We start from the raw sequence: 18,085 nt of genomic DNA on the forward strand, positions 1-18,085 counted from the left end.
TTTCTGACTGGTTGGGTAATAGTTGGACATAAAAATAGAATCATCAATGAAAAACTTGATTAAATAACTTAAATAACTTCCAGACTAATCTCTGAATGTTTGCGTAACGGGAAAACGGTCGACGCAAAATTTAGAAATTCTTAGAAAGTACAGCGAAACAATTACGTAATGATTAATGGATGCAACAACCACTGAACGCACACATTTACTATTGCTTCGTAGTAAACGTTTCCTAGCTTTTCTCTAAATAATTAATAGAATGAATATTTTCTGCATCAATCAAAACAAGCTGCCGGAATCGACGAAAAATTCGTTTCTCTCCTTAAATAATTCTAAGTCGATGACGATACACTTTTGTAATAATTTTTATCGCAAACGCATAAAATTCGTAGTCTAGCGATCAGTGACTAGGTTGATTCGATGAGAAAGAAAGCAGCGACTCGTTCTATTGAAATACATGTATTTAACGCTTCTCAAGCAAGCACGCCCGTTCCCGCTCTATTTTACAAAATAACAAGAAACAAACGCGTGTTTCCGTTGATCGAAGATTATGGTTCGTAGGATCGACGCACAGATGTTCGATACGCGCATATCATCGGTTCCTACACTTTGTACAATGTTTGTCCTTCGAATTCGGTGCGTTTCGACTATGCTATCCGAAAGCTTCGCCTAATTTCGTAGCTTCTTGTCACTCGAGCTTCTTGTCGCGTTTCGAAAACGGGCGCTCGACGAACAGGGACGGTTCTACGATCGTTGTACAACCAGAGAAGACCATAAAAACGAGAAAACAATCGATGCAATTTTGCAATATTTTACCGAACGCTCGTTTCGAATATCTTCTCGGATGGTACGACGTATTTCAAAGAGTCCTGTCGATCTGGGGAACTTGACGAGGAAGGGTCAAAACGGACCCAGGCGGACGCCACAGTGTGCAACCACAGTCGTTGAGAAGAAAGAAAAAAGTAGAAAGACAATCAGTCGGTCGGAGGCCTCGGATAGCAGGCTAGACAAACCACGCGTACGTTTTCGGGCCCGAGCCCTAGCCTCCGTTTGGATTTATAAGTACACGTAATACAAGATGGCGGCGAAAATAACAACTACGGCAACCAGGACCATGGTGTTCATCCCTTCCTCTTCTTTCGGCGCCGATGGTTTACCGTAAGTCGACGACCAACCCGATTTCGGCGACTTGTTAGTCTTCTCGGAGTCGACCAGCTCGCCGACATAGTACTTCGTCATCAAATCCAAAGCGTCCTTCGAATGGCCGACATCGTCGAAGTCCTCGGAACTCTCCTTGCCACCGTGGTCCAACAGGATCTCTTCTCCACCGGGGTGCTCGTTCAGGAAGCTCGTGACATCGTACACTTTGTCGTGTAAGATTATCAGGGTTTTCTCCTTGCCGTTCAGACTCGCGACCTCGCTCCTCGTGTACTGTTTCTGCTCGCTCATCCTTCCGTCTTGGTCCTAAGCCTGGTGAACCTGCGGATCGAAAATGTTCTCGTTAGTTCTCGACTAAGAAAATTTATTCTGCGTTTTAAATGTTCGACACACAAGTTTAAAATTTAGTATATGTATCCCGTTTTAGATATTCAGATGCTCCTTGTGTAGTCTGACTTGTTATTACTGGTTGTTTGTGCAATTTTCAATTTTTATAGACAAACTTCAAGAAATTGGCACGAAGTAAAATCCTATTTTTAATGGGAACAGCCTTACGAAATTTTGTCGAATTTTATATTGTTCGTCTCTTTGAACGTTTTCGAAAGAGCGACATTACGAAACACCTCTACATATATCTGTCATAATAGGAGTGACGTCACGGTAACTGTCATAATCGTCATCGCGAAGTCTGTTCTCGAGAAAGGAAGAGGTAGAACTAAATTTATTTTTCATACTCGAACAACTCCGTGAGAAAAGCCACCAGATTAATTATTCCGTTTACTAATTTCCGCGGATTACGTGCATGTACCCTATCAGACGCAACACCGGGGGGATTAAGTAATTCAATCGGCGGGACGAAATGGAGATTGTTAATCAGCGCATGATCCGCGGGTATTCGCGACGAAAAGACAAGTCATTGTTTTTGCAACAAGCTGACAAATTGAATACACGAGATACCAATGTTTCCGACGTAGAAGCGCCATTCAGCAGAATTCAATCCGATTCCCGATTAAAATGTAATGATCGATTCGATTTCGTACTTTCTGTGATCGCGCTCTTCGATTAGAGGTAATCACACTTTCAATCGACAGCCTCTTTTTTCAGTTGTCATTAACCTTCGGTTACTCCACTTTCTACATTACTGGTTACCAGACTGCGGATGTTTATGCAATCTCCAATTTTTATAGACAAATTTTGAGAAAGTGGTATGGAATCATTTTGCAGATTCAAATTTTATATTACAGCATTTTCTGAAAACCTTAATAAGCCATAAATGCATAAAGATTCACAGGCTACTGGTTACATATGACTCTGACGTAAGTAAATTTTTATCTTTGATGCGAAATAAATATTTGCGGGAGTAGTCGACACCTCTGTTGACGCTTGAAACGCTATATTTTTGCGTTTCAATTCAAAGTTAGCTCTCGATCGACCAAATTTGCAACTGGAAAACAATTAGGTCGACTGCGCGAAAAATTGGATCCGATTTTGAGGGAGTGGGGGCAGGTGGGCGGGGACCGTGGTATCGATCAGAGTTAATTCCGCGTTCGCCGGTTGTCGAATCGATTGCCGGCGAATCGATATCTTGTTTGCTCTGTTAGTCAGCAGGTTTCTCTCGATAAATAGCCGATACGCGGTACATTATCCTCGCTGCCGATCTTCCTTCATCGCGAATCTGTTTATTGTTTCTACGCGGATGGTTTATTCGCGACGAGAACGGACTTGGCCATTTTATTATGTAACGCGCTCGTCCAAGCCGCTGATAACGAACGAACACTGATAGCAAATGTGAGGAGTTTGTCTAAATATATCGTATCGTACCCACCGACCTAGCCGTGCACCGTTTTCATATTCATCACCTTATCTCGAAGGTGTTCGTCGCCAATTAATATTCAGACCCTTATTTTACGATTAGCCGCGCATATATCATAATAAACGCGAGCGAAGTATCCTTGTAGCCTCCGGTAACAAATTCGTTTCGCAAATATTCAAACAATCGTCGACGCAGAATAATTTTCCGCGAAAAGTAGGACCAATAAAATTGCAAAGTGGCTCACCGGCGAGCGGAAACGTGAATATTTATCGTGTCGTTGAAAGTATTGTTCGGCAGTGGTCATCATGAAAAATGAATTGATGATTTTATCGCCGATCTCCGGTCGTTAAATTCACGAATTTGCAAGGTGTACAAACAGCCGAAAAAAGAGAGCAAAGTCGACGCAAAAATTCACTTTACGATCGAGAGAGTCCGCACGCGCCAGATCTAGCTTCTCGAAGACGTCGAAAGCGGCGGGAACGCATGGATCGCAATTACGCGGAGGTCGCCTGACATTGCGTAATCGGGATTCGTTGTCAGACGATTCTTCGCATTTCTAGCCGCGACGCGAGTCCCATTATCTTTGATTCTTGCTCCAGAATCTACGAAATCGAACTTTCTCTGTGCTGTGTTCAGCACGAACTATAGCAAACCGTGCAGAATCGTGGCAAGAAGTAGTCGGCAAGGTCTCTCTTGATAAAAGAGAGTCGAGGTTAATTACACAAGACGCGGAAATAGAGTTCCATCGAAGCGACCATGTATCCCGAATCAAGGAGAATTTCCACGTTTCTATAAGTTCGAAGAACTTGTTGGTTCAAAAGTTACGCAACGCTGATAGTGGTATCTACAGAACAAACAGCTAGATTTACAGAGTGAACTTGAACTAGCTCGGCCATCGGATGGCAAGCGAAATTCAAACATTGCATCTTTTATTAGCGAATGTTTCAATGTCGGGACGCGGAGTTCTGTTGTTTGTTTAGACCGGTAGACTTTGCCACAGAGATCGCGCGATATATTTGAGCCCGCTCAGACACGGAAATCGTGCGATTTTTGTTTTCGATTGTTCGACCGCGCGGACCCGTGTGAACGAGTACGAAGACGCCAAACATTTAGGTATTGTAGAGGCAGTGGTTGGCAAACTGCGGCTCTCGGCTACTTGAGTGCGAATGAAGTGTTTAAAATGAATCTATTTCATTCTAACGCAATAGCATTTTAGTGCAATGTTCAATCGGTTGGTGTGTTATATCTAAATGTACAATTCTGGATTTATTTGAAATTTAAGAAATTTGCCTGTCAGAAGAAATCTAACTATTGTTGTTTGCCGACCAGTGGTACGAGGTATAACACTATTAAAAAAATCATGGAGAATGGAAATATTCTAGCTAGGAAGAAACGTTTAATTTTCAAGTTAACCTATCTCCAAGTGATCCGGCGGCGACCGGCGTATTGCTTCACCGAACAGTAGGTTTGCGGGTTCAAGTTCACGATCATTGAGATTCTAAAGACGCGGACTTCTTCGACATTCATTTCGGATAAATTTTCGCCACTTTTACCTCGTGAACCTGGTGTCAATCGTCACAACATTACTTCCGACTAACTGAACTAGAGTTTGCAGACCTCTCCATCAATGAACGGTAATTGTTAACAGCTCCGACGGTTATGCACGAACGAAATGAGCAAGGCCCGTATGAAATACGTAGCGGCGTATTTATATATTAACGAAAGCGTGTTCCGTCGTCGCGTGACGCGTCTCCCGACTCGTTCGGACAAAGAAAACGCTCCGTTGGCCTCCAAACACTCGCCTTGAGCGATCGACGAAGCAAATATAGTGACGCCGTAGGATAGCAAACATAGGCTGGTTATCGGAGGAGTTTGAAATTCAATAGAGAACGCGGGGATTATCCCGAAAAAAGGGGGATTCTCGATGGTGTCTGTGTGTATCGCTCACGCCGGTTGAAGAAAGTCGGGTAGTGCTCGGTTCCAGAGCTACAATGGCAGTTTCGTAGCTGCGAGATGTCGACAATGGAGGACTGGGGAACGGCCGAGAAGCTCTCGTTAGACCAGATGAATCGAGTCGACGCGGCCCGTTGTCGATCGGAGCGCCACTATACTCTCTCTCGACTGGCTTTGGCCAACCAGTGGAATTCGAGGATCTCGCGACTGGAATTCGTCGCTACATGTCGACAAGTCACGGTCTCTTGTCCACTTTGTTCACTTCCGGCAGCGAAATGGTCACCACCCGCGCTACGTCTCACGTACCTTCTTCTTCGTCTTCGTCTTCGTCGTCGTCGGCTACGTGACGGCTTGGAAACGCACTCGCTCTTGATATATCGTGGCCCGACTGACTGGCGGTCGATCCTCTAGAATTCCTTTGTGCGCTCTTTGACCGGCTCGGCGGAGAAGGGAGGATCAATGGCGGGAAAGAAACACGAACGAGCGAATCAACGCGGACTCTCCTCTCTCTCTCTCTCTCTCACCCCCCTCTCTCACTCCTTCTGTCTATCTCTCTCTCACTCTCTCTCTCTCTGAACAGGCTCTTCGCGAGCCACCACTGGCACAAACACTGCTACGATTCAGGTCATGCCGTAGCAGCTTTATCCTTGCCCCCTCTAGAGGTTGCCCCACCACGTGCCTCTTATCATCTTCGGCTCCCACTCGACGCGCGACACCCGCTCGTTACATATGTACATTGTTGCCGGTGGATACGCCGATCACGGAATTGCTACCTTGCTTTTTATCGTTTTTCATTTGATCGACTCCGTTACACTGTCCTTGATACTTGATACTGGAGTCGAAGATCCACATTATTGTTTACTGACTAGGTTCAATCCTGTCGGAAAATAATTTCAGCATTACCAACGAAATATATTAGTTGCGCCGTGTGTTGCCACGGGCAAGCTAGATTGGCTCGAGTAACTAAATTGACCTGCTTCCGGGATGATCGTGAAAATTCTGCCATGTATATCGAAGCCAAGGACACGTCATCAGCCACTTCAGGATTAATGAGAGTATCTGATAAACACGAGTTACAATAAATATCGCCGCAAAAATGTTTAATTACGCGTCGAGATTGATCGGGCCAGGTATAGGCGATTATTTTGGACGTTTGTCAGAGATTAATCTGATCGGTCGGACCGTTTAACGCTGATCCTACTACCGCTGTCAATTACGGGATCGGATTTTAATTTTTTCAATTTTATCTACTCGGTATAAACTCATTTATTTTTTAAATTTTGACTTGCACCGCTGTCATAGTTATTAGGACCTTAAAGATCAGCCTCGTATCTCAAAATGGCACAATACTGGCTGTTTTCCCTTAGCACTCCGAGTGGTGACTCAGAGAGTCGCTCCACCATTATTCAAAATGTTATTCAATCCATTATTCAATTGCCAAACATTTAAGTGTTGGAGGAGGTGTTACATCAATTTCATATCCATAAAATGAACTCCGACTGCAAAGGGTTAATGTCTCGATCAAAGCGATTCGTAACATTTGCATTGTAAAACGCGCGCGCAGCAGCGTAACATTAATCAATCTGACAAATATTGAAAATTCGAACCGTTTCAGATAGTTACGGTATATCGCGTGAACGTTCGTATCTTCGTCCTTGCATCTTATCAGAGGCGCATCCACCGCGCAGGTCAGACATAATCAATTTCTACGTCCCCTCCGGACGACTGCTCCCGTTTTCATCAAAATTTACTCGCGGTACTAAAGAAAAATGTCGGTCGTAATCCGACCGTGAATCACCGTGCAACTTTTCGGAGTCCAATCCCTTCCCTAACAATTTAACTAGCGACTCGAATTTCCCGTTTCGCCAGTCTCAGGCTTCGTTCACATCCACGAGTAAACGAACAATTTCTTACAATAATAAACGGTAGGTGAAATCCGTATTTCGGTAACAGCCCGGGCTGTGTATGTTGTACATTACGCAGTCACGTCGACAACATCGTCGACGGAGTTCAACGTGTTATTATTTGATAACCGTGCGCAGCTTACGTCTCCCGATGACTTTGTAAAATTTTGTATAGATATCCTTATTTATCAGTTAACACTTCGTCCTCGAGGCTATTGAACACGCTCAATATCTAATCGTAAAAATGGTTTATTCATGGTCTCATTTCGCAGATAAAAGTGCTGAAGCGTTCAATTATCTCATTCTTTCTGTCATTCAAATGAAAATTAAAGGTATAAATTTGTTTTAGAACTAACTATCTACTGTCCATAATATCCCAGGTCAGTTCTACACGAAGGAGCGGCGTTTAAAGTTAAAAAACATTAACATTTTGTTCGAACTTCAACTAGAAAAGAGTCGGTTACAGTTACACGAATTACCCAGTGTAACAGACGACCCGCCTAATCGACGAGTTATGTCGGCTGTTTGGTTCACGGGGTTTTGCTCGAGGAAGAACAAAGTGGCAGAGCTTGTACAGTAGGAATTTGCAGAGAAGAAGTAGAGTTTACTGTCGGGACTGCAGAAATTCTACTAAAGCTTGGTATTCGCGGGAAGAACGCGTTGTAATTTTCTTTTGCTTAAACCGGTGACGGACTAACGGGTCCCGCGAGAATAGGTTTCGTCGGTTTCCGAGGTACGTCGATATAGTGTCGACAGATCGTGACTTGTATCCCCACTCTACCTTCCCCTTCTACGCCGCTGCCGGATCACGTGACGCGTGTCGTAGGCAGTGTGTCTAAAAGAAGGGGTAAGTTTTTCCCCTCGGTTCGTGCCTCCCTCCTCTCATCCGACTCTACGTCGATCCTTCTGTTCTTACCACGTTTTTTTTTCTGTTTGTCGTTTTGCAAATGATCGGGTTCCATCAGGACCTTGGCGACGCGAAATGAGTGTGTTCGTCGAAGTATTGATCGGCAACGGTGCATCATCGTATGCAGACACTGCAATAGCCGCATGCGACTGCATTCGACGCGTATGGAATGCGCTGACCGTGTCTCTGGTCCGATGTGGATCAGACTTTATTGCCGGCCGATGTCATTCTCCTCGCGATCATCCGACAATGCGAATCTCGCGGCGGGACATTTAAGTTTTTGCGACAAATTCGGAGAAACAAAATATTTTCACAACGTAAATGCCGTTCGCGAATGGTTTAAAAAGCTTTCGTGAAAATAGTATACCTTTATGCAACAGGCGAACGGGTAATTATATCTCTGTCGTAATCATGCAAATGCGAAGTGAATAATTTCCTTAAATTTTGTTTAACGAGAGAGAGAGAGAGAGAGAGAGAGAGATGTTACGTGGAAGGAAAACGAGACGACACTGTTAAATAATATCACAAACAAACAGTACTATCAATACTCTTGTTGCATAATAGTTTTATAAAAAAATGTATCGTAAAATATTCATTCATAAACAATCCGATCGCTGTACACAGTTTACTTTTCATTGCTGTTCGCTCGCATTCGGTATGCTTGTTTTGCATAATCCTACCATGCGCGAGTAGTAGCCGAGTTTTTCTGATAACCTCGATTATGGCAGGTAGTACGGCTAAATGTTTGCGCAATTCTGTTTATCGGATCAGAAAGTTATAAATGTAGGTCTCCGCCGATAAGAGGCAATTGTCTCGGAAGTTCTCTTGTTTCTTTTTGAGACGCGTTCCCCGATCTGTTGTTATGCGACGTTACGTAATTATTGCAAGTGGCTGGAGTGTTCGCTCGCCGGTTAATCCTCAATAATGTAATAATCCCGTATCGAGGGCTGGCGAGATAAATGTTCCGACTACTCGAGCTCGTAAATAGAAGAGCTGGCGCGAGGGAAAGAGTTTGCAGACGGAATGGAAGCCATTCCTTGCTGAGAATTGCCTAGTCACGGTGACGAGATAGTTCCTTCTTCTCCTTTTCTCCGGTTCCCCGCGTTATACGAGCAAACTTCTGCGCCGGGCCGCGATTATATTACTTACCAGAAGATAATCTGTCTAACGGAGTCTGAACCCACCCACCTCGCCGCTTTTTCTCTAGTTTCGCTGTTGGTAACACTGCAGAACATCTTCGACTTCGATCAGCTTTGGATATGATGTAGGAATCGATATTTTGGATAACCTTTTCCTTTGAACATCAGCGGCCGCACGCTTAGTTTACGAGATATTCGCGGAAAACTGTCTTAAAGGTTCGTGCACAACTGCGCACTTGTTCGACGTATAGTCCCGTCCACAAATCACCGGACACTTGTTCAAATTTGGATGCAGACATTTTTTAATGTCTTTTTTTCTCTACATTAGAAAGAATTAGAACGTACCATTTTAATTTTCTACATTTTAATTATTATTCTTATATTTTCTAATTTTGAAAATTTAAGTGGGACATTTGTTTTCCAATTTGGCTTCTATAGCTGCCCATGATCGTCCCACAATTTTTCAATCTCTTTTTTCCAACGTTTATTCAAATAGTATACGTGTATATTTAATTTTGCATTCAGATATTATCGTATAATAGCTCCATCCAATCAAAATAAATCAATAAAATCAATCTGGATGCTTGTACTCTGTAATTACCATTTTGTTGAAGATAATTAAGTGTTCGGTGATTTATGGACAGGAGTATATGTATGTATTCCTCTCGCAAAGTTCATTGAACCATCCGTGTATCTCGACTCGAAATCCAGATGGAGCAATCAGATTGACTACCGTGATCGCCGTATCGCTAGCATGATTGCGCAGAATGATCAAAAGACTGCGGATGTTCCGCAAAATGTTTGCTTTCGTGAGCATAGTTACGGAAGCAAACTCTTCTCGAATAGTTGAATGATCGCAAAAGTTTTCTATTCGATTTTTACAGCCCCAAGGTTTAGTTAAAAATATGACTGCATAACGTACATTGATAATTGACGATATTATTTGTTTGTATTATGTAACCGCTTGCATATTATTTTGCATATTATTATAAATCGAGCACGAGCTGCTGCAATCATTTAATTCAATCTGAGAATTTCCGAGCGATCGGAATGATCGATTTCTACTTTTTTTTATCGCAATTATCGCAGCTTATATGTTTGTACGAATATCAATGTTTTCAAAATGAATTAATTTGATTAACAATTTTCAACAAGGTCATCAACAAGATTCAATAAGATTCAACAAGATACATATCTTTACGATGTCAGAAATGGCAAATCTGACATGAGTTTGTTTGATTTGTCTCATAGTTGTCAATGCATGAAAAATAATGTACGCGCGTAAGATCGTTTGGCACGATTACTGTTTAATCTATCCCGGAATCACCGTGTGTGCACCGCCCCCATTTTGTTTCATAAAATCGCATACAAGTAATACTGTATCTCGACATATAAATTAACATTTTATTAGACACAACAACGCGTTTTGCCAGTCGTTCAACTTTGCGCCCAGGTTGGGCAATGTCCGGTTCTTACGAGAACCAGAAGTAATAAATGATAAAGCCGTAGATGGCGATGCCGGTTGCGATTAACGTCAGAAAACGGGAGGAGTTCGAAGTGTCCTTCGGTGGCTTGTAGTCCCACGGCTCTTCCTCGCCATCTTTCGGCTCTTGATCTCCTGGATTCAGAAATTAACGTTGTTATTAGACTCTGGATTTTATGCATTTCTGGCAAAAATGAGTAGGTGCAATATAAACAAAGAAAATATTAGAAGACTTTAACAGTATCAATATATTATTTTCATTACATTAAAATGATTATCAGACTCCGGATTTTATGCATTTATAAGAAATGTGCAAATATCAGAGTACCTTAATAGAATTAATATATTAGTTTCATTTCATTAAAATATTATTATCAGACTCCGTTTTTGTGCATTTATAAGAAAAATGAGTAGACGCAATTTTTATATTCATTATATTAAAATTATTAGCGAATAACACCCTAAACTTCCGTACCAACTGACTCGTCCATTTCTGCGGGGAAGGGTTCCGTCAGAACGCCGATTTTATATGTCTCCCTGAGCTGCACAGCTTCAAGGGTGTGTCCGATTTCGTCGAAGCATTTGGTCGCATCTTTCCCAGCCAATTCGGTCAGCGCTTCCTCGCCGCCAGGATGTTCCTTCAGGAATTTCGTGATATCGTAGATCCCGTCCTTGTACACGATCCATAGATCCTCCTCACAGTTGTGCTTGGCCACTTCTTGCGGCGTGTACTTCTGCGACATCTCTTCTGAAGCTGTCCCGTTAGTCGAGTGTAGATCTGGACGGGCAAAAATATCAGTGGTAGTCGAACCGGTTTATCGATCTATGAGACGAAGGATCTCTCGCGGATTCGGGCCTCGATCGCGATAAAAAAGGCCGTGCAGCTGAAAGACCGTGCTTTGAAAGGGAAAACAGGGGCATCTGACACCCGGAAGAAGAACAACGAATTTGTCAAGGTCATTGGTTGCTTGTGACGTCAGGCGGAGGACCTTCCTACTGTTTGCAGCTTGAGAAAGTCGATTTCTTGAACGAGGCGCCCCTCTTTTTCTCGCAGAGCCTCGCGTATGCAAATGCACGCGGTGTAGGTCCGGGAAAGTCGGCAATTAATTGAAATATTAATTGAAGTAACATTTGATTTGATTGCATGAACCGATTTTGTAATTTTTCAACTGGAACACGTGCATATTTAACACGCAATGTTAATTGAAATATTATTTGATGTAACATCTGATTTCACCGTATGAACCGACTTTGTAATTTTTCAACTGAAACACGTGTTTTGTGGAACACGTGCATATTTAACACGCGATATTAATTGAAATATTATTTGATGTAACATCTAATTCCACCGTATGAACCGATTTTGTAATTTTTCAACTGGAACACGTGCATATTTAACACGCAATATTAATTGAAATACTATTTGATGTAACATCTGATTTGACCGTATGAACCGACTTTGTAATTTTTCAACTGAAACACGTGTTTTGTGGAACACGTGCATATTTAACACGCGATATTAATTGAAATATTATTTGATGTAACATCTAATTCCACCGTATGAACCGATTTTGTAATTTTTCAACTGGAACACGTGTCTTGTGGAACACGTGCATATTTAACACGCAATGTTAATTGAAATACTATTTGATGTAACATCTGATTTGACCGTATGAACCAATTTTGTGAATTTTCAACTGGAACACGTGCATATTTAACACGCAATATTAATTGAAATATTATTTCATGTATAATAACATCTGATTTGACCGTATGAACCAATTTTGTGATTTTTCAACTGGAACACGTGCATATTTAACACGCAATATTAATTGAAATACTATTTGATGTAACATCTGATTTGGCCGTATGAACCAGTTTTGTGATTTTTCAACCGTGAAACGTGTCTTGCGAAACACGTGCATGTTTAACACGCGGCTGTAGCCATGACCTCTGGATTTCAGTGACTACTGATGCGCTTCTTCTCGCATGACGCAGCTACGCCACTCGACGAGATAGATTTTCCGCGATTTTTTCGGATCTATCTCGGGATTGCAGCTCTCTCTGATAAAGCGCTACCTAAATCGAAATAACGCTGTGTCATCGTGACGCGAACTACTTCCGCCGATTGAGAATTCTTATGGCACGCAGACCCTATGCTGCCCTCGATGCGCAACGTGTCTTCCGAATACTTGATCAATTCTTTACACAAACTTAGTCCAGTTTCTTGAAGGCTTGAATGAACAATTTTCATTCTTCTCGAGTTATTTATTGCATCAGGGTCACAATCAATCGATTATAAAATTGTTGAGAAACCCGCACAGAGTACAGTTCTGAAAATAGCTTACCGTAAAATGTAAAACATACGGCAGTATTTAATCAGTAAATTTATTATTGCCATTATATTACCATTATCTGCTGGAGCAATGTATAGACCACGTAACGATTCGACGTAATAGTAGCTTGTATTTCATCTCTGTTACGTGCATTTGCAGTGACTCATACGCAATCAAACAAATTTACAATGTAAGCATTTTCTACAAAGTAAGAAATCTCATTCTTTCTTTAACATTAAAAATAATATCCCAACAAGACAATATTTAGCAGAATCAGAGAATCGACGATCTTGACTCTTGGTAAATTTGTGTAATTGTACATGAGTCACTGTGAATACACGCGACAGTGATTGAATATAAGCACGTAAGAATGTTCTACCGTTTGGAACAGATGAGAGCCAGACAGAAATTTCATTCTTTCTTTAATATTGAACACAATGTGTCCTTTAAAAATGTCCCTACAAGACAACATAGAACAAAGTAGCAAAATCAGTTGACTGACAACCTCGACTCTCACCTGGATGTTCTCTGGATCGCAGGTTCCCTCTTCGTTCCCAAAGAAGAAGATGACACTGGTGGTGAATCCTAGCGCGGTTCGTGTCGTACTGGAAACAGTACGCCCGATCTTTTTTCGTCGCTTTGAAATAATGATTTCATGCAAATTTATGGACTGCGGTACGCAATACGCGTCCAACGGTCATTTGCACAGAATGGAATTGCGTACGCCGATCAATGAATACTTGTTTAAACTATCGGCACCGGTCTCCCAAATTCAATTTGTCAAAACGCACACACACAAAGGCTGGGGGGCTGGTTATTGGTACACGTTTGCTCAGCCGGCTGGACCTTCGAGGGGATGAAAAGTAACGAAAATCCGGCAATTATCTTCCACCCCGAACAAATAACCGCAAGAGGGTTTTCTCGGTTAATGAGCGACGCTTATTAAGCCTCCAGTTTACCGAGCAACGCGATACTTAGTTAGTGGACTAAACGATGCGCCACCTTTCTCCTCTCCCCACCCCATCCCCCATTTTTCCTTGTTTAAATGAACTCGATTCTGCGTTAATTCGTCGACGCTCCACTGATCCAAATAACGCAATCCTTCGCTAATCCCACGCCGTGTATCTCTTTCCTAATCCGTTAACCCAGTTTAATATGTAATATTGCTAAAATTCCACGGAATTTTGCAATCCGCGAACCCACCATGTCGCGTTAACTTTTGGGAACATTCTTGCCAGTCTCCCACGTTGAAAGCATTGTATGTACATATTCAATTTATAGTTGTCACGCTATGTGTGATACTTTGGAATAACAATGTGCACAGAGTGATTATACAAACCTGCGGACGTCATGGAGACGTGACACTGGTTATGAACGTGCGAGCATCTCTGCAAATATAAGTTTTTATTTTCCAGTTATTGCGAGCGGAAACGTTCTATCGAGGCGACAGTGACCGAATTATTGATTGATAGAAAAATTACACGTGGCGCCTGTCTTTGTGAATATTGTTGTGCTAGTCTGAAATATTATATTTCGAAGTAGTATTTATAGTAACCAATACTTTCTACGATATTAAATGACGGTGCAATTTATATTATAGTTTCAATAGATATTTTTATACTGCAAATGCAAATTGTGAGCAATTATGAAAGTGGTTCTAAGACATATATTTCTTGTTCCAAAACATTTATTTATTTGCTTAGTGTTATTTTAGTTTATTCGTTTAGTGTTATTATGTTAACACTAAATGAATTCCATATAATGTCTAACGGTTCGTTTTCGACAGTATCGTAAAAATTGTCCAATGTTTAATTTAGTTTAAAATAATTTATGTGGAATAAAAATTGACTGCATCGATTGCAAGGACTAGAAACTAAATTGAATGTTATTTCTCGCCTGAATGATTTGAATAGAGGAGAAATCATATATCGACATCTTCCAGTTGAAAAATTTTCCAACAATTTTGAATTTCATCTACTCAATTTTGCTATAAATGCATAAAGATCCGCAGTCTCAGACCACTGGGACCATCTGGGATCATCCGAGAACACAAACGTCCACAATAATTTTGCTACTTGTGACCAGGAATATTAAAGTGATTTCAAGAAGAAATTGATGATCGAATTGATGATTGAAAATACAGCATACTCTCTTTCAATTAATGATTATCAGTTTAGATATTCTTGGATCCCGCATCAAGAATGCTGGTAGTTCCAGCAGAATTTCGAAACTTTCTCGAAAGTTACTATCCGCTAATAAACAATTGAATTTGACTTAGCACCCTCCTTCCCCTATTTTATAAATCCTCTGATCCGAGAAGAACGCTCAAACATTCCGCCCCCTCCACGCGAAACTTCCGGTACGGGATGAAGCACTCATTCCCGATTCTTCGGCGCTTAATTAATTAGTGATTAAACTATAGACGGCCGTTGTTGTCCCGTCGAATCGGGACGGACGTCGATGCCGTTTTAACAAGCTCCACGATCGATTATAATCGAGTTGTTGTAACTTCGTTGTCCGCGGAGACTCCGACGATCCGATTGGGAAAATCTTGGAATCGTTAACGTCGACGAGATTTCTATCGAGTTTAACTCCTTCGAAGTTAGTCCTCCTGTCCGAAAGGACGAGCTAACTCGTCTCCTCTCTATTTGCACCTCTCGGCTGATTGTTCATCTTCCTACCTGTTCATCTACGGATTCTTCGATTCAATTGCTGCGAGGCGCTGAATTAAAATTCAATCGAAATTAGAATCGTCTATTTACTCTAGTCAAGGGTCTGCAGGATCTTCTCTGAGAAAGTGATTTAACTAATTTGCAAATGCAGTTCCGTTTATATTTGGCCAAATCTTTCGACTATTTATAATCCTGTAATGTTGAGGGAACGTCAACAGTCAAAAAGGAAAATCGTACATAAAGAATATCTTTGTACGCTCAAGCTTTTTCTAAAAATATATAGTTAACAACTGAGTGCTCCTTTCAGCCAGAGTTTGGTTTACTTCATTTGAATAAAAACGCAAATTGCGTAAATATAAAATGTGTTCCGAATAATTTATTACATTGAGGACTGAGCCAAAAATTATCTAACTTAATGTTTATGCAGATTAAGTCATATCAGCGACAATGTTCAAGTTATATCAGTTTCGCACGGTTAAATCAAATTCTATGAAGTACTATCTGATTTCTTGCGAAAGGTTTTACTATTTACCAGTGTAATTTTTTAGATACATATTTATAAATTCTATGTTTGCATATTGTATATGTATAATACTATCGTTCCAGTAAATAGAATGTGGCCAACCTTGACACGCACATTAGCACAGTCGATCTCTCTCTCTCTCGTTCATTTAATATCTGTCTTACGTAAATTTTCCTGTTTCACTACAATACCTTGGTAAATATCTTATCATCGAATAGTTGCGAAGAGATTTAGAATGAAGCGCATTACGGTCAAGGGACGGAAGCGAATTTTCGCAAAAACCAGGGAAGAAAGCTTTGAATCACTCTCTCGGCAGCTGTCGACGAAGTTTTTCCTCGAGTTCGACGGTCGAGCGGGTTCTTCGCGTTCCAGGAGGTAGCAAACGAGTCGAGTGCAACGAAAGTTAATCGTTACACCGTCAAAGGCAAAGAATAGATCTTTTTGCGCTTGAACTACGTCCGGAGGCGCAGAGGGGTGTCTCGTTTGAACAGCTCGAAGAGCTGGAAGTTCGAGTATTAGTCCGGTGGTAATCGAGAAACTGGCACTGCGCTGTAAACGAACGGAACTTCGAAACCTCGATTCTCTTCGAAGATTAAAGCAAACCTTCCGCAATCCTTCTGTGAATGGGAAGTCGCGACAAAACCACCGTAATAGGATTTTTACGAAAGTAGTGCCCGTTTAGATATTATTTGTTGCATCAGAAGGTGGAGAAATAGTCAAAGAACTTAGCAAACGAGTCCTCTAGCTTACCTACATATTAGTCCTCCCAAAATTTAATTTTTCGGCTATCAAAGCACAATAAAATTTTTTTCTCTCAAATAAGAACCCTTTGAAACGTCGAAATTCAAAATATCAGATCTTTTAGATAACTTTCCGAGCAGATCTAGCGTTTGAAGTGCAAAACTATGAAATTCGAGTCACTATTAAATAGTTTAACTATTCCTACACAATGCTGAGTCGCTATATTTCAGTTATTTAATGATAATATAAGCATGTTTCAATCAATATACGAAAAATATAAAATTAAGAACGATGTAAACTGTAAGTAGAGTTTTAAAAAAATTCTTAAAAAGACTAGCATCCAGATTTGACTTTACTGAAAGTTTTAGCCGCCGTCAAAATTGCACGATTACTTCGGTAGTATCTTATACGTTATCCTTGTCTACCTAGATGAAGGCTGAGGCACTAAGTGATAGGTAGAGATTGGGGATGGGTCATGCAGATTTAAGTGCAGCAGATTCGGCAGTTTCTAAGAAAGTCTTTCGACTTGCCGTCCAACTCGTAGCGATCACGCCGTGGTACCGAACGTGCCATTAGCCGCTCCCGCCCCCGTAACATGGGTACGGTGTTATCTTTACATCTCCTCGTTTCGCTCCCTGTTTTGCGGCTCGGTTACGATCTCCAGCACGCCTTATCGCCGCAAATAATAACACTAATCCCAAGAAAAATCACGCGACGCAACTTTGTTTCGATGCTCAACCCTCGTGCTGAAGGGGCTTTCTGCATTAAAAATTCACTGGCAGCGCAGATTGCGTAATAAACTCGCATTCAATTAATCATCTGTCTGAACGTGACACAGCAATTAATTAAATGTCTGACAAATTTATACCGGCCTACAATTTTGAGAATGTATCTTAGAAATGTTCTTGAAGCAAGAATATATCAAGAATATATTTTAGAAATGTTCTCGAAGCAAGAATATATCCAGAATGCATTTTAGAAATGATCTCGAAGCAAGAATATATCAAGAATGTATTTTAGAAATGTTCTCGAAGTAAGAATATAGCAAGAATATATCAAGAATGTATTTTAGAAATGTTCTCGAAGCAAGAATATATCCAGCATATATTTTAGAAATGTTCTCGAAGGAAGAACATCTCACGAATGTATTTTAGATATGTTCTCACGATACTTTTCTCTCGATCGATAATTGCGTTGGAGCCGATTAGCCTGTGCCCTGAAGAAGGAGAACACGTATTGTTCAACGAGGAGGGAGTGTTCAGAGGGACGAGGAAGAGATTAAAGGTGACCGAATGGCCAGGTTCGCCACCTTTAACTCGACCCTGTCTCCGAGTGCACGATCTCGAGCACATCAGGAGGTGGGACTCCCGGGTGTTTAAGCAACTTGTAGCACGCGATCCGCCCATCGGCGTCCAACAATTGCTCCGCGGCGAGTTATCGAACGGAGAAACACGAC

The 18,085-nt window shown here is 41.4% G+C and overlaps 3 protein-coding genes across 12 annotated transcripts in view; 1 reads left to right on the plus strand and 2 right to left on the minus strand.

Annotated features, from left to right (window-relative positions):
* Positions 1-18,085, plus strand: part of Hnrnp-k (Heterogeneous nuclear ribonucleoprotein K) — a 137,990-nt gene that overhangs the window by 113,804 nt on the left and 6,101 nt on the right. The gene's annotated exons all lie outside the window — the stretch shown is intronic.
* On the minus strand, positions 444-5,502 carry LOC143212901 (cytochrome b5). Of its 3 annotated transcripts, none has more exons than XM_076432215.1 (2): positions 5,231-5,502; positions 444-1,479 (listed from the first exon to the last, which is right to left on the minus strand). In XM_076432215.1, exon 2 carries the CDS (start codon positions 1,447-1,449, stop codon positions 1,057-1,059), a length of 393 nt encoding a protein of 130 aa, XP_076288330.1. In that variant the 5' UTR covers positions 1,450-1,479; positions 5,231-5,502; the 3' UTR covers positions 444-1,056. The 3 variants fall into 3 exon arrangements, with proteins under 3 accessions (XP_076288330.1, XP_076288331.1, XP_076288332.1); XM_076432216.1 differs by lacking the exon at positions 5,231-5,502 and adding an exon at positions 4,920-5,183; XM_076432217.1 differs by lacking the exon at positions 5,231-5,502 and adding an exon at positions 4,525-4,788.
* On the minus strand, positions 10,257-13,619 carry LOC143212900 (cytochrome b5). Its single transcript, XM_076432214.1, has 3 exons — positions 13,211-13,619; positions 10,833-11,135; positions 10,257-10,492 (listed from the first exon to the last, which is right to left on the minus strand). The coding sequence occupies exons 2-3, from the start codon at positions 11,098-11,100 to the stop codon at positions 10,347-10,349; spliced, it is 414 nt and encodes a 137-aa protein (XP_076288329.1). The 5' UTR covers positions 11,101-11,135; positions 13,211-13,619; the 3' UTR covers positions 10,257-10,346.

The sequence above is a fragment of the Lasioglossum baleicum genome, chromosome 10 (genome assembly GCF_051020765.1).
Source record: "Lasioglossum baleicum chromosome 10, iyLasBale1, whole genome shotgun sequence".
Taxonomy (NCBI): domain Eukaryota; kingdom Metazoa; phylum Arthropoda; class Insecta; order Hymenoptera; family Halictidae; genus Lasioglossum; species Lasioglossum baleicum.

Excerpts from the sequence above, each read along its gene's own strand:
- LOC143212900 (XM_076432214.1), bottom strand. The coding sequence starts at position 11,100 with ATGTCGCAGAAGTACACGCCGCAAGAAGTGGCCAAGCACAACTGTGAG. Across the intron at positions 10,493-10,832 it reads AGAAATGGACGAGTCAGTTG|GAGATCAAGAGCCGAAAGAT; the intron begins GTACGGAAGTTT and ends TTCTGAATCCAG.
- LOC143212901 (XM_076432215.1), bottom strand. The coding sequence starts at position 1,449 with ATGAGCGAGCAGAAACAGTACACGAGGAGCGAGGTCGCGAGTCTGAAC.